Source organism: Ylistrum balloti, unplaced genomic scaffold (assembly GCF_031769215.1).
Source record: "Ylistrum balloti isolate Yb309-2 unplaced genomic scaffold, AGI_CSIRO_Ybal_v1 Utg370058, whole genome shotgun sequence".
In the NCBI taxonomy this organism is placed as follows: Eukaryota; Metazoa; Mollusca; class Bivalvia; order Pectinida; family Pectinidae; genus Ylistrum; species Ylistrum balloti.
Genome location: NW_026782107.1, coordinates 191,005 through 208,571, shown reverse-complemented (window position 1 = coordinate 208,571; position 17,567 = coordinate 191,005). Strand labels below are relative to the sequence as shown.

The window sequence follows — 17,567 nt, the reverse complement described above, 5'->3', positions numbered from 1 at the left end:
ATGTATAGAGCAGGTTATGTTGTTATAAAGCTGTAGGTGACTGTACAAAAACATACACAACTTGATATATAACCTTGTTACACAAATTTAGAATAAGATACAGTATTCTCAAAGTATGAATTGAATAAATCACTCCGTGTTTCATAAAAGAAGCCTTTCCATTAGTGTCCCCAGAAGGTTAGGAAATTGGTTTATTCCTATATCATCCGTTTATAGGCGATTCTAACTTCCAAAATGGGATTAAATTTCAGCCACGGAAAGAACGCACAGTATAACATTTATCTCAAGGACTCTTCCTGGTTAAACATAATTTTTATGTAAATGGCTTACGATACGTACATTTGTCTTACCTATATAGGTAACATCATTTACGTGTAGGTTGAGATCACCTTTTTAACAGAACGTGATTTTCAACAATATAAAGCTCTTTTTACATGGAGTAATTCTTATTGTAGTATTTTGACGCTAATATCTTTTTCTAATATTGCTTATTTCTTGTACTGTTATATTTGACCTCAACCTCAATTGATTAACTATGAATCTTTGAATTACCAGACTATGAAAATAAAGCATATAAATCCACAACATAATTTAAATGAACATCTGATAAGATATCTATTTTTTACACGTTTATCGTTCAATGTATAATCAGACCTCTCATAGCATCAATCCGCCCCCGTATATCAATTTTCCCGATATCACTGGTAGTATCCAGCTCATGCTATGGGCTCGGCTTCAGGCCAGCTAGCTATTCAGATTCCTGAAAACAAACGACAATTAGTGACGTGCTTTATTTTCCTGTTGAACAGAAACTTAATCTTTCTTTCTCATTAACGATAATTTGATTGTTATTTGACCTTGAAGGACGTTTTCTTTGACCTTCGTCATTGGTATGGTGGTCTTTTAATAGCTGTTCTCTAAAAACTTGACTGTCGATGCTCCGGGACAACCCGGATGACTTTTCCAATGGGATCACTGATAGCAACAGCGAGTGGCATGCCGATCATTTCCATTGGAACTCTCCGGGGAAAGGAAATGTAGTCAGGGGATAATTGGATCCGATTTCAACATTGCAGGATATTTACGAATTTGTCGAGCTGTTAATTTCACAGACCATTGCCCATACGCATGCGCATGAAACTAACAACATACAGACATCATCGATTTGGATGATAAAATCTCCAATATCCTTCAGTAAATCATTAGAACAATGAAAATGGAAGATATTTTGTGTTCTTTCTAAATAACGTTTAAATACTGCAGGGTGTTCTACAGTTTCATGGTCGATTTGCGTTCTTATCTGTAGATATGACGCCAACTGGAGCTGCAGGCGGCACTTGTTGGGTTGATGTTGTGTATGCACGGGACCAATAACCAGCTGTGACAGGAATGGTGAGTTTGTTACCCGAGCCTTGTCTTAAATTCATGTAACGTCATCTATTTGGTTGCTTCATCACAAACTAAATATATTGCAATTTATATACACGTTATCAGTTGGTATGTCTACTGTCAGCATTACCTGTATGGATTATTCCGGTTAACATTACTTTTAGATCTACTTTCATGTTCACTTTATCTGTATGAATTTTTCCTGTCAACAGTACTTGTATGTTTGCTTTCATGTTAACATTACCTGTATATTTACTTTCGTGTTTAAACAGTACCCGTATGTCTAGTTTCTGGTTCCCGTATGTCTAGTGTCTGGTACCCGTATGTCTAGTTTCTGGTACCCGTATGTCTAGTTTCTGGTACCCGTATGTCCAGTTTCTGGTACCCGTATGTCCAGTTTCTGGTACCCGTATGTCTGTCTAGTTTCTGGTACCTGTATGACTAGTTTCTAGTACACGTATGTCTAGTTTCTGGTACCCGTATGTCTAGTTTCTGGTACCCGTATGTCCAGTTTCTGGTACCCGTATGCCAGATTTCCGTTAGACAGTATGTGATAGTAAGGAAATGTTGATGTAGTGTCAATTTTTGTTGCACTTGTTCAACATATATCTAGTACATGTACCAGTTGGTTATGTAATGAAGTCATGATACAACTACATCAAATATATTTCTTTTCCATCGTCCTGGACTCATCAGTGATGGTACATATGGCATTAGAATAATTTGGAAAGAAAATCCAGATCTGCCTTAACGAACGATAGAGAACGAACATACCATAATAACTCGTTGTTATCAATGTTACTGTATTATGCATAATTAGCAAAATCACATCGTTATGTAATTACATTGATATGTTACATTCACTGACTAGAAATATGGAACAGTAAAAGACTAATCACTATAGCAAACTGGTAGCTAAAACCTTCAGGTCTGAAACCACCAAGATCCATATCAACAGTGTTTACTTTGAAAGAGCAGTTTTTGAAACAAAATAAAAATAAGTTAGAATTAACCACAGTAATTGGTAGTTACTGGTAAAACGTGATGTATATTTTCTAAGTTGAAATAGACTTATCTCGGCGCTGTATCACTGAACAATTGGATATATCTCGTGTCTAAAGCTTTTATGCACGCTATGGTAAATAGTCTAGCACTGCAAGCAACAGTTTGAGAACGACAACTAGTCAACAAACCGATTAGTATGGTTTTTTTCTGGATAAGCAAGTGATTCCTACTTACCGACAAAACAGAAGGAATTTTCTGCCATCGTTCTTTGAGATTATTTATCTTCTGTAGTGTTATGTGACTTGGCAATGGGGGCAATATATATATATCTGTATGTTAGATTAAGGCAGCCAAATGTTCGCTCCTACTTTAACGTCGTGTAAGCTATATTTTACAGTAATATGTAAAATTATCTTGTTTATATGTCAAAATAGGTCTTAACATTTACGGTAACGGTATATTGGTTAAAGGGGAACACGTTGATAAATGTTGTCATATGTAAGGGCCAAAATATGAGATCAGATCATATTTAACGTTATATTAACCAGGGCTTAATGTTCTTCTGAAATTATCTCAAATTTATTGAATAATTGGGCAACTGCACCTCCCCTTCTAGATTTTGGCATTTCTTTCGATCCCTCTAGATTTTCCTCGGCAGTTGAATTCATTGTTTGGTTCTACTGTATATTATCTAAATTTGTATTAAAGATGCTATTAAATTGCGCTTCGTTTGTTTTAATTTTCCGAATTGATATCGATAGTGAGCAACGAATACTTTTTTAACTCATAGCTTTATTGTCTTGTCGTAACGTCCATGCCATGTTTGAATTCTTTGGAATGGTGGCACGGTTCAGAATAAACACATGTACTTGACGCTGTTCTAAAATTATCTGGTACATGAAAATTATGAGGCTGCTGCACCTCCCGTCTAGATTTTTTTCCCTTTCGATCTCTTTGGATGTTCCTTAGTCTAGGCTTCAAAATTTAGACCCTTATTATCACTGACGCGCCCTAGAAGGCGAAACAGCTGTAAAGTGCAGTTTAATACGTTGTTTTGGCTCTACTCTATCTTATTTAAATTTACATTAAAGGTGCTCTGTTGACTTTAATGGCTTTTGAACAACCTTCTGATTTGATGTCGGTGGTGAGCAAGGCACATTATTTCTACTCATAGCTTTAACTGTTGACTAAAACCTATCCTGGCTTACATTACAGCTGGGTATTGTCAGGTAGAATTTTAAATTTTGAAAGCCCCTTCTTGTATAAAGCATCGATTTTTTTTCATCGATCAGGCTGACAACAATGAATTTGTTTTATGGCGGAGCAATTTGGCGATATAGATCGTGAATCCGACGTCTGGACGGGACACGAATCTAAATTATCTTATTCATCTTTCGTGTTTTACAGCCAAAATATCCCATTTACGACACAACGTATGTTAAACTTAACAGTATATCTATCCGAAGGTCGGATAGGTGATTTATTTGTTGTAAGATATGTGTAGATAGACTGTATTCAAGGTATCGATATCAACTGACGATTATCACTTATATTAAATATTGAACTGCTCGTTCGTACATGTAGAAAGCAATGTGACTTCAAGGATCTGGAGGATAAGGGTTTTGTAGATCGTGGATTTGTAGCAAGTGTAGCAAGCGAGTAAAACAATTGCCTTCTTCATATATGTAATTGTAGGTCTCCCTCACTGTCTGTCTGTCTGTCTGTCTGTCTGTCTGTCTGTCTGTCTGTCTGTCTGTCTGTCTGTCTGTCTCTCTCTCTCTCTCTCTCTGTCTTGGCTGTCTGTCTATCTCTCGCTGTCTCTGTCTGTCTCTGTCTGTCTGCCTCTGCCCGCCCCCCTCTCTCTCTCGTGCTCTCTCGTGCTCTCTCGTGCTCTCTCTCTCTCTCTCTCTCTCTCTCTCTCTCTCTCTCTCTCTCTCTCTCTCTCTCTCTCTCTCTCTCTCTCTCTCTCTCTCTCTCTCTCTCTCTCTCTCTCTCTCTCTCTCTCTCTCTCTCTCTCTCTCTCTCTCTCTCTCTCTCTCTCTCTCTCTCTCTCTCTCTCTCTCTCTCTCTCTCTCTCTCTCTCTCTCATTGTTATTTTCATTGAAGGTATAAGATACATCCAAGTCTGATTGATGTATGTCCGTACATTTCATTCTTTGATTAGTAAAAGCGTGTATTATCTTAATTAAAGGGACGAGCAAAATAAACCATATCATGGTAGTCTATCGATGATTATCTTTGTTTTTGTGTTTACAGGACATCTGAGTGACAACACCTGTAGCCATGGGCCAGCAATATAGTGTTGAGACTCTTACAGCTTCAGATGAAAGTGATGGTGGGAAGTACTGGTCCAGTTTTGAGCCATATCCAAGCAAAGTGGGTGGACGGAAATTAGCCTATCTTGGTCTGCTGAACGGAGGTGGGCCTAAAGCTGGTGAGAAATGTATTGTCAAGGTAATTAAAAATGGAATTGGTACTTATGCGGACTGGAACTGTGATCTCAAAAAAGCTCGGACATCACGAGATATGGCCAAAACTTTCGGCATAGAAATGAAAGATCGCGAGATCGATGTGCATTTTAACTTCGTTATGCCTATTTTAGCCGAGATAGATGAAGTTTCAATGTTCACATGCATGAACGTTGTCATGCGAAAACCTAAGAAAAAGTTTCATGAGTTCGAACTGGTATCAATAGAGCCATATTTGGACGGAAAATTTGAACTTTTTGAATTTGGTTCGTCGAGTCATTATAATGCCGTCATTGCGCATGCGTTTTCACATTACACATGGTTGAAGTCACATGGTGAGTTTGTGATAACTGGACTTAAAGGAGTACAACAGTTAAACAAATACAACCTGACAATTCCCACGATTCATTCTCGCTCCCAGAAGTTTGTGCATACTGACAAAGGATATAAAGGAATTGAGGATTTCTTTTCTACACACCGATGCAATGATTTATGTCGAGTATGGCCAAGGCCTGACAATGTGTTACAGCGACCAAAACTCAGCAACAGTGAAATAGATATGATGTCACTCCAGTTACAAAATATGGCAGATATACAACCGAAGGGTGCAGCACCCGCGGCTATGCGCATGTCTGTGAGTGATATGTACCTGATGCGAAACTATCCACTTAGAACCGGAAGTCAACAAGACGGTCATTTCTGCGCATGTTCTTATTTTGGATTACAGTGTTCACATAAAAATCACCCTGTATCAATGGTTATGTGTACCACTAATACGGCAATGGAAAATGATGTGTTTGTATGACAAAACTGTCAGTGAGAGATACGAGATGTACTATAATGAATATTGGCAAGATATTGTGTACGGGAACATTTCCGCCGCAGTGTTTCGAGGCCCGTTTCACCCTTTTCAACAGTAGGGCGAAAATCAAGTTACTCTTTTTTATAGTTGAAACGTGTATGTATTGTTTATTATTATTATTATTATTATTATTATTATTATTATTATTTTAGAGTAAATTCTTAGCTTTGGTAAAATCAGTTGTTTTATGTGATGTTGAAACGAAACCCTGCTGGAATGTTTCTTCGTAAACAAAAGTGTACAGTTGGTACCATGTTGAGGGGGTGATAATTGATGCGAGGACAAAGGTGTGTTAGCATAGATATTTTATTGATATTTCATGAAATACACAAATAAATAAAAGTGTACCAGTATAATTATCACAATTCATTATGATATTATCATCAACAGTAACATGTCTAAGCATTGTTAAAAACGAGCGTGATATCAAAATTATGTTTATTTCGATACCCAACAGTGATCAAGAAATACTTTTTTCTTTTCACTTTTATCTTTAATCTCTATTTGTTTTCCTATTCAGATAATGTACTGAATGATCTTGTTAAACCAAACGTTTAATTTACCTCCGACAAACACCTTAATGCCCCCCCCCCCCCCCCCCCCAACTTTTCAAATTCTCTTATCAATGTTTGTCCTTTCCTTCTTTTCTTCATCCATGAAAGTTTCCAGATTTTTTAATATTTATTTGACAAGTATGAAACATTACATAAATATTGACTGGCACCTCCAGATTTACTATCGATATTTCATGACAAAAATAAAAATTGTCACTATTATCTCGCCTTTGATTAGTTGAAAATAATGAAACCATATCGACTAAATTTTACTTGAAATTGTTTGATATATGACGAAAATTTTTTAAATTGTCACTATTATCTTACCTTTAATTGGTTGAAAAAAAATGAAACGATACCCGACTAAACTTTTCCTGTATTTACTTGATATGTATCAAATCTTCATGAAAAGGACGTATGTATTCTATTGTATAAAAATGGCGGTCAGAGTGAGGCGACCGATGTATCGAAATTAAAAAAGTAAACCACTAGAATCTGCAGAAATAATATCCGAACAAATGACGCATATTGGATAAGTTATCTACTGTCATTAAGTCATGACAATATTAAACATCATGTTTGTTTACTATGTATTGTATAAAGTATGACTTTTCCACCTTTTTATATCTCACTGCTTGTTGACGAAGACGACTAATTAATGTTATTTACGTTTTGTAGCGATAGCCGATATCTGTCATTTTTATCTAGATATTTACGTGGGTTAGAAACTAGGATAAAATACGATATTGCATGCGAACCTTTGTAGAATATTTCCCACATACAAAACTCGACAGTATGTTCACAACTGGTGCCATTTTAAAGGGTTAATAGATGTCGTGTAGTGAGGAATGAGGTTTGTTAGTGTTCTAATGTCGGTGTGTTATTAGAAACACAGTTAGGACAAAGTGTTCAATACTATCCCAGTATATTTTGATAACATAAGCAATAATGTAGTGAAGCATGATCAAAACCGAGCGTGATATTCACATTATCATATGTATAGTTCGAAGTCCAGCTGTTATCAAGAAACACTTATGTCTTTATCTCTCTTCAGTATCATAGTATACCGTGATATTATCTCCGTAACTTTGTTCTGAATTATTTTGTTCAACCAAATAACAAGTGTCACCTGAGGTTTAAACATTTATATACATTTACATGTCTTTTGGTGAGTAGGCCGTGGTAGCTGAATGGTAAGTTATTTTAAAAACTCAATTTTTTGTCACTGAAAAAATTAAAAAAAAAGACTGAGATATTTGACTTGTCTCAGTAACTATACAGCTGTGAAATGAAAAATACATACAATGTTCCAAACTCTTCACTAACCACTGGTTAACTTTAACAACCTTTGAAAAATTAAGGCCAGATTTCTATAAAATATGTACCATATAAAACTCTAGACATTTTGACACACGATGTATCAATTAGTAAAGAAATTCGTTATCGAATCATGACAATTCCGAAATTTAATAACATCATCATGTATTTACATAAAGTATTTTGCTAGGCTCTTCCATGCTGCCTAATTGGATATCGTAAAAAGACGACTGCCTGATAGTACGATGCGACTAAAATTGACTCCGTGTAGAATCGGGGTTTTCCTCTTTGTTTTCCACGGGGATACCGACAAGGCCAAAATAGATCTGCTATCCTGCTGTAACACTTGTAACCTTGGTAGTTGTTCTATCATCTTGAGCTTCCTGTATGATATTTTCTACTCTTGGTAACACTATTTGATACCCGTCTCCGTGTGGCTGTTGTGAGGATGTAAATTCCCGTTCCACAAACAAGAACTCTTCCAGACATTGAAGATCTTGTTTCAATATTTTCCTCTTTTTTCTCAGCTCAGTTCATGTCATATACTTAATATTTTCTTTTCATTCCAATGAAGGACATACATATCATACCAATGCTTATAACTAGGAACGAAAACGTAAATACATATCACTCTTTTACTTAGTGGTATAGAACACATTATATATATATATATATATCAATTGTAAAATTAGTTCTAATTAGTGAAATATATTTCATAACCATTCTTTTTGCTATAACACAATAATTCATATACTGGTATGTTTTACCAAAGCATTTTCGTTTAATTCTGTTTCTATTATGATGTGATTCGTTTTGAGATTTACGGCCGATTTGAAAATAAAGTATAATTTACTCATGTTGAATTTCGTCTTTTGTTAGTTTTTAACACATATCATGTTCCCATGATCGATCACAAAAGCCATTATTTCATATAACAGGAAAAAATCAGAAGGGTTTGTTTTATAACATAAATGTTAGACAATGGTCCCTTATGATACTTTTTAACATCAACTCTTTTCTCATTGTATTATATATCTTTCTTAGCACAACCTAACAAAGTCAGGGCAAAAAACAGATGAAAATAAAATAAAAAATACCAAAATAGATATAAAGAAGGAAGAAAAAACAAATAAAACAAAACAAAATTGTCCATTCCTTTTCGGAAACGGGTATTAAAATAAATATTTAAAAAAATAAAAAAATAAATATATTTATCACAAAACAGCAAAGAGATACATAACAGAATTAGGATAATTCTCCTTGTATTCAACAATTATCACCTCTGTTCTACACATAACAATGAAGTCATTCTTTAAATCAGTCAGATATTTCAGTATCGACTTTACAGTCAACACTGTCTCTAAATGTCAGTCAAGTGAAATGTTGGCTTTATACAACAGTGACCTTTATATAGGAGTGCAATTACCTTGATTTTTACTTTTACATAGGGAAACAAAAAGTGACCGTTGCATTTGTTAGTACTTAAATGTTTAGTAAATACATCTAATAACTGTTGAAGATCTATTGAATATAAGTTTCCGAATAGTTAATGCATAAATATTAATTAAAATCAACAGAAAATGTCAGCAACATACCAATATTTTACCAAGCAACACGAGGATTTTCAAAACGGAGTACATTAGATTTGATATGTTTTCTGAGTATTTACATCATAAAAAATCAATATATTTACTACATGTACTAAAATCATAACACCCTAGATATTTCCATTGAATGAGATCACTGTTTACTTTTATCTTGATGAAAGTTAAATGTTAAACAAAACATTAATCTCGATGAAAAAAAAAAGAAAGGAAAAATAACCAAAAAAATATATATATAAAAAAAAAAAAAAAAAAAAAAAAAAAAAAACATAAAAAAATACAAAAAACATGTGTACCAATCAAGTGGTGATATCACGTGTTCACGAATGTGACGAGTGGTGACATCACGTGTTCACGAATGTGATAAGTTGTGAGATCACTTGTTCACGAATGTGACGAGTGGTGACATCACTTGTTCACGAATGTGATAAGTTGTGAGATCACGTGTTCACGATTGTGACGAGTGGTAACATCACTTGTTCACGAATGTAACGAGGGGTTACATCACTTGTTCACGAAAGTGATAAGTTGTGACATCACGTGTTCAGGAATGTGATGAGTGGTGACATCACGTGTTCACGATGGTGATGAGTGGTGACATCACGTGTTCACGATTGTGACGAGTGGTAACATCACGTGTTCACGAATGTGACGAGTGGTGACATCACGTGTTCACGAATGTAACGAGGGATGACATCATGTGTTTACAAATGTAACGAGTGGTGACATCACTTGTTCACGAATGTGATGAGTGGTGACATCACGTGTTCACGAATGTCACGAGTGATGTCATGAGATTGTTCATGGATGAGACGAGAAATGACTCGAGAGTGTTCAGGAATGTAACAAGAAATTACGGATTTGACGAAAAACAACATGGGATAGTGCACCGCCATGACGAAAGATGTCTCCAATTGTTCATGGATGTGACGATTGATGAGGCGAGATTTTCACTAGTGTGACGAATGATGACATCAATTGTTCAAGGATGTGACGAGTGATGACGTTGATTGTTCACGAATGTCATGAGTGATGTCATGAGATTGTTCGCGAATGTCACGAGTGATGTCATGAGATTGTTCACTAATGTCACGGGTGATGTCATGAGATTCTTCACGAATGTCACGAGTGATGTCATGAGATTGTTCATGGATGTGACGAATGATGACGTAAATCTATTCGCTAACGTAATTATTGACGCGAGAGTATTCATTGATGTAGAACGTACTAGCCGGAGACAGTTCACTGGTGTTATGAGTTTGAAATGTTCTGTATGACAGCGTCACTGATGCAAAACTAGCAGGTACCGCTACTGATGAGACATTCTGTCCACTGCCCACTTCATTCATGCACGTGTTCAGCTAGGAATCGGAGATAAGCAAGTTAGTTTGGCTTGAGCAGGTAGACAAATGTTTTGATCCATTCTTCGTACTTTTCCGGGATCTTATCATCCAGATACCTGACATCTTCTAACGGAGGGGGTATTTGGATAAATGGTTTGGATTTTACAGCATCAGGAACATTGGACTTGTCGTCGGAAACAATGACAACTTTTGGGCCAGCTTTCCTTGAACTCATCTCAAGAGCCTGTTTGACAAACCTGTTATCATTTCCCTCCGCACTGTCATGGATTATGATTATGACACAGGACGCATCTGGAATGATTGGACACCTTGTCGATACCGGCCCTTGGCGTATTAAGTCATTTGTATTGATGGTGCAATGTAACCCGACAAAGTCTTCTAGAATCCCATAAATATTTTCTGGAAGTTTGCAAGCCATTTCCTCGGCACAAGAGTGCAGTATCAGTACATCTTTTTCTTGGTAAGCAGCGTTCTCAAACATTCCATATACTCTGAAGGCTTTTCTGAAACGGTTGTACGCAAGCTGTGTTTTGTCCGTTGTGTAAGCGTGGAATGCTCCATCTATATACACATCAAAGATTAAAGACGGAGGAAGTCTCGGAAATACTGCTGTACACTCCCATGAGCTTAGAAGAGTAACGCATTCTTCAATCTGCTTCTGTCTCAAGTAGCAATCAAGCATATTTGTACAGTCTTCCGGCTCCATTCTGTCTTTCTCTGTACGGAATATCTCCCTGTATATGTCAATTGCGTCCTTGTGATCCCCCATGAGCATGTGCAGAACGGCCAGTTGTTTTGGCATTCTATCACTATCACAACTCAAAAGTTCCTGAAGTGTTGCATAAGAGTTCCATACCTTTTTGAATTGCTGATCGTTTGCTACTATTTGTGATTGAAGTTGAAGAGCGTGTGAGAGATGACAATAACCATCTTTCTGGAGTTTTTCTTTAACGCTGGGGAGTACTTCGTCCGATTCACTCATTTCTAGCAGACAAAGTCCTAGCTGTTCATATACATTCGTGAATTGAGTCTCTGTAGAGAAAAAATTCTTTTTGCTGAGTAATCGTTTGAAAACCTTGACAGCTTCTTCGACCTGACCCAGCATTCTATATATGATTCCCTTATCGTATTGTATAGTCAGGGCATAAGGGTCAAGTTGTTCGGTTTTCTCCAGCAGATGTATTGCCTCAAGAAGCAGTTCATTTTCGGGGACAACTTGAACCTTCAACGGTGAATTGATCATTGCTCGAAGATTGTGTTCTTTCTTCTTTCCTTGAAATCGCCCTACCGTGCGAAACTTTCCTATGTAGATATATCTTGTGTCTTCTGTCTTCCTTTGTCTATCACCGTAACTACCCCGCCCTGTTTTAGAGGCTCCCAGTTTAAGGTTGTCTTTGCGGTGTCCACACTTTTCTACCTTCCTCTTCAGTGTCAGGGCAAGATGATGGTATCCTTGACAAGTCGGGTGGATTTGAATTGCAAGCCGAAGAAGTTCTTCAGACCTGTCTAATTCTCCACTGTAACGCGCATATTGGCCACATATTTGCAGCACCCACGGGTCTTCTGGAAATTCTTTTACTGCATTTTCAAGACATGTTTTATAGTTTAACAACTTTATGGTGTGTGGTATATTCTTGTACAAGCATTTTGAAATGTTAAATAGAATTTTACCAAGCATTGCATAGGCTTGAGCACGTAACAGAGGTTCGTCTGATTTTGTTGCAACGTCATGCAACAACTCGGCAGCATGTACCGTTAACGTTTCCTGTTGTTTTGAGTCAAACTTGTTGTCTGCCTGTGAAATAAATATGTGGGTTCGTCTCATCAAAGTCATACCAAATCCGAACTTCCAAGAGTATTCCGATGGGTACTGGTGTACAACTCGTTCGTATATCTCTATAGCCTTTTGTTGGTACCAAGGACCTATCCGCGAATATGCGTATGCAAGGTCCGCTTCAGCAGAACATTTCCTCCTATCGTAATCCTGTCTTTTTTCCAACGCATGAAGTTTCGTTAGAATATTTTCTACCTCAGAGATCTCCTCATGTTCCAGCAGGATTCTGGCTTTGTTTGTATATGCAATGATATTTTCAGGATCCTTTACCAGCGATTCTTCAACAAGGTCAAGGGCTTGTTGATCTTCTTTCAAAAGAAAATGCAAATATGATAGAAAGTTTGTAATGTTTATAGATTCAGCTTCCAGTTTTACGGTATTTTCTCTATCATCATTTAATTTTTGAATTGTACTACTAACACGGTCCTTGTTCAGATTTGTCGTATCAATGACAAATGTTGAAGGGAATTTATCTAGGTCCTGTTTAAGGTAGTCCATGGTCGTACTCCGATATTTTCGTGTCCTACAATAATGAGTATTGAATACAATATGAATAAGACGGCACACAGAAGACAATGTGTAAAAAAAACGTCATGCCAAAAAATAAAATCTAAAATAAATTTAATTCGGAATATTTTTTAGGATTTCTATTATCCATAGTACAAAGGTGTTTTTAGTGTGACGCTTCGATGATCACACGGTCACGTTCATCAGCCAAATGGCCAATGTGAAGCGTAAGGTCTGACTGTACTTTAAGTTAATACTGTACTTTGAAATCTGACGGCATTTTAAGGTCTGACTGTGCAATAAGGTTTGGCTGTACTATAAAGTCTGACTGTACTACAAAGCCTTACTATCCTATAACGTCTGACTGTACTCTAAGGACTGACTTCACTATAGCATCTGACTGTACAGACTCTGTTATAAGGTCTGAGTACAATGTAAGGTCTGACTATATTATAAGGTCTGACTGCTATGAGGTCTTATTGTACCATGAGGTCTGACTATACTATAAGGTTTGGCTGCACTATAAGGTCTGACTATACTATAAGGTCTGACTATACTATAAGGTTTGGCTGCACTATAAAGTCTGAGTGTACTATAAGGTCTGACTATACTATAAGGTCTGACTGTACTATAAGGTCTGACTGTACTGTAAGGTCTGACTGTACTATAAGGTCTGACTATACTATAAGGTCTGACTGTACTATAAGGTCTGACTATACTATAAGGTCTGACTGTACTATAAGGTCTGACTGTACTATAAGGTTTGGCTGCACTATAAGGTCTGACTGTACTATAAGGTTTGGCTGCACTAGAAGGTCTGACTGTACAGACTCTGTTATAAGGTCTGAGTACAATGTAAGGTCTGACTATATCATAAGGTCTGACTGCTATGAGGTCTTATTGTACCATGAGGTCTGACTATACTATAAGGTTTGACTGTACTGTATGGTCTGATTGTACAGTATGGTCTGACTGTACTGTGTGGTCTGACTATACTATAAGGTCTGACTGTACTGTAAGGTCTGACTGTACTATAAGGTCTGACTGTACTGTAAGGTCTGACTGTACTATAAGGTCTGACTGCACTGTAAGGTCTGACTATACTATAAGGTCTGACTATACTATAAGGTCTGACTGTACGGTAAGGTCTGACTATACTATAAGGTCTGACTGTACTACAAGGTCTGACTGTATTGTATGGTCTGACTATACTATAAGGTCTGACTGTACTGTGTGGTCTGACTATACTATAAGGTCTGACTGTACTATAAGGTCTGACTGTACTGTGTGGTCTGACTATACTATAAGGTCTGAGTGTACTATAAGGTCTGACTGTACTATAACGTCTTACTGTACTATAAGGTCTGACTGTACTGTATGGTCTGACTATACTATAAGGTCTGACTGTACTGTATGGTCTGACTATACTATAAGGTCTGACTGTACTATAAGGTCTGACTGTACTGTGAGGTCTGACTATACTCTTAGTTCTGATTTTACGTTTTGGTCTGAGTTTACTATAAGGTCTGACTGCACTGTAAGGTCTGACTATACTATAAGGTCTGACTATACTATAAGGTCTGACTGTACTGAATGGTCTGACTGTACTATAAGGTCTGACTATACTATAAGGTCTGACTGTACGGTAAGATCTGACTATACTATAAGGTCTGACTGTACTATAAGGTCTGACTGTACTGTAAGGTCTGACTGTATTGTATGGTCTGACTGTACGGTAAGGTCTGACTGTACTATAAGGTCTGACTGTACTGTGTGGTCTGACTGTACTATAAGGTCTGACTGTACTATAAGATTTGGCTGCACTATAAGGTCTGACTGTACTATAAGGTCTGACTAAGGTCTGACTGTACTATAAGGTCTGACTATATAAGGTCTGACTGTACTGTAAGGTCTGACTGTATGATAAGACTGTACTATAGGTCTGACTGTACTATGGTCTGACTGTACTATTACTGATAAGGTCTGGTCTGCACTATAAGGTCTGACTGTACTATAAGGTCTGACTGTACTATAAGGTCTGACTGTACTATACTGACTGTACTATAAGGTCTGACTTACTGTATGATCTGACTGTACTATAAGGTCTGACTGTACTAAGGTCTGACTTATTGTATGATAACTATAAGGTCTGACTATACTAGGTCTGACTGACTGACTGTACTATAAGGTCTGACTATACTATAAGGTCTGACTGTACTATAAGGTCTGACTGTACTGTAAGGTCTGACTGCTATGAGGTCTTATTGTACCATGAGGTCTGACTGTATTATAAGGTCTGACTGTACTATAAGGTCTGACTGTACTGTATGGTCTGACTGTACTATAAGGTCTGACTATACTATAAGGTCTGACTTATTGTATGATATGACTGTACTACTATACTGTACTATAAGGTCTGACTTATGTGTATGACTGTACTATAAGGTCTGACTTATTGTATGGTCTATGACTGTACTATAAGGTCTGACTTATTGTATGTGTGGTCTGACTGATACTGTATATAAGGTCTGACTTATTATGATATGTACTACTATATAAGGTCTGACTGTACTTATTGTATGATAAGACTGTACTATAAGGTCTGACTTATTGTATGATATGATACTGTACTATAAGGTCTGACTTATTGTATGATATGATTGTACTATAAGGTCTGACTGTACTATAAGGTCTGACTTATTGTATGATATGACTGTACTATAAGGTCTGACTTATTGTATGATATGACTGTACTATAAGGTCTGACTTATTGTATGATATGACTGTACTAAAAGGTCTGACTTATTGTATGACATGACTGTACTATAAGGTCTGACTGTACTATAAGGTCTGACTTATTGTATGATAAGACTGTACTATAAGGTCTGACTTATTGTATGATATGACTGTACTATAAGGTCTGACTTATTGTATGATATGACTGTACTATAAGGTCTGACTTATTATATGATAAGACTGTACTATAAGGTCTGACTTATTGTATGATATGACTGTACTATAAGGTCTGACTTATTGTATGATATGACTGTACTATAAGGTCTGACTTATTGTATGATAATAAGACTGTATATAAGGTCTGACTACTATAAGGTATGACTGTACTATAAGGTCTGTATTGTATATAGTACTATAAGGTCTGACTTATTGTATGATAACTGTACTTGTATATATGACTGTCTGACTTATTGTATGATATGACTGTACTAAAAGGTCTGACTTATTGTATGATATGACTGTACTATAAGGTTTGACTTATTGTATGATAAGATTGTACTATAAGGTCTGACTGTACTATAAGGTCTGACTTATTGTATGAAAGGTCTTACAAAATGAATGAAAAGACTCAACTATAAGAAATGACTTATTGTATGATATGACTGTACTATAAGGTCTGACTTATTGTATGATATAAGGTCTGACTGTACTGAATGGTCTGACTGTACTATAAGGTCTGACTGTACTATAAGGTCTGACTTATTGTATGTCTTATTGTACCATGAGGTCTGACTGTATTATAAGGTCTGACTTTATATGATAAGACTGTACTATAAGGTCTGACTTATTGTATGATATGACTGTACTATAAGGTCTGACTTATTGTATGATATGACTGTACTATAAGGTCTGACTTATTGTATGATATGACTGTACTATAAGGTCTGACTTATTAAGGGTCTGACTTATTGTATGATATGACTGTACTATAAGGTCTGACTTATTGTATGATAAGACTGTACTATAAGGTCTGACTTATTGTATGATAAGATTGTACTATAAGGTCTGACTTATTGTATGATAAGACTGTACTATAAGGTCTGACTGTACTATAAGGTCTGACTTATTGTATGATTATTAAGGTCTGACTTATTGTATGATATGACTGTACTATAAGGTCTGACTTATTGTATGATATGACTGTACTATAAGGTCTGACTTATATATGATATGACTGTACTGACTGTACTATAAGGTCTGACTTATTGTATGATATGACTGTACTATAAGGTCTGACTTATTGTATGATAAGATTGTACTATAAGATCTGACTGTACTATAAGGTCTGACTTATTGTATGATATGACTGTACTATAAGGTCTGACTTATTATATGATTAGACTGTACTATAAGGTCTGACTTATTGTATGATATGACTGTACTATAAGGTATGACTGTACTATAAGGTCTGACTTATTGTATGATAAGACTGTACTATAAGGTCTGACTATAAGGTCTGACTTATTGTATGTTATGACTGTACTATAAGGTCTGACTTATTGTATGATATGACTGTACTATAAGGTCTGACTTATTGTATGATAAGACTGTACTATAAGGTCTGACTTATTGTATGATATGACTGTACTATAAGGTCTGACTTATTGTATGATATGACTGTACTATAAGGTCTGACTTATTGTATGATATGACTGTACTAAAAGGTCTGACTTATTGTATGATATGACTGTACTATAAGGTCTGACTTATTGTATGATTAGACTGTACTATATGGTCTGACTTATTGTATGATATGACTGTACTATAAGGTCTAATTTATTGTATGATATGACTGTACTATAAGGTCTGACTTATTATATGATAAGACTGTACTATAAGGTCTGACTTATTGTATGATATGACTGTA

At 36.2% G+C, this 17,567-nt stretch overlaps 2 protein-coding genes across 2 annotated transcripts; one reads left to right on the top strand and one right to left on the bottom strand.

Moving 5' to 3' along the window:
• Positions 1-4,677: 4,677 nt before the first annotated feature.
• On the top strand, positions 4,678-5,667 carry LOC132549434 (alpha-protein kinase vwkA-like). The gene has a single exon (XM_060213370.1). The coding sequence runs from the start codon at positions 4,678-4,680 to the stop codon at positions 5,665-5,667; it is 990 nt and encodes a 329-aa protein (XP_060069353.1).
• Positions 5,668-10,582: 4,915 nt separating this feature from the next.
• Positions 10,583-12,895, bottom strand: LOC132549456 (uncharacterized). The gene has a single exon (XM_060213400.1). It carries the CDS (start codon positions 12,893-12,895, stop codon positions 10,583-10,585), a length of 2,313 nt encoding a protein of 770 aa, XP_060069383.1.
• Positions 12,896-17,567: the final 4,672 nt, after the last annotated feature.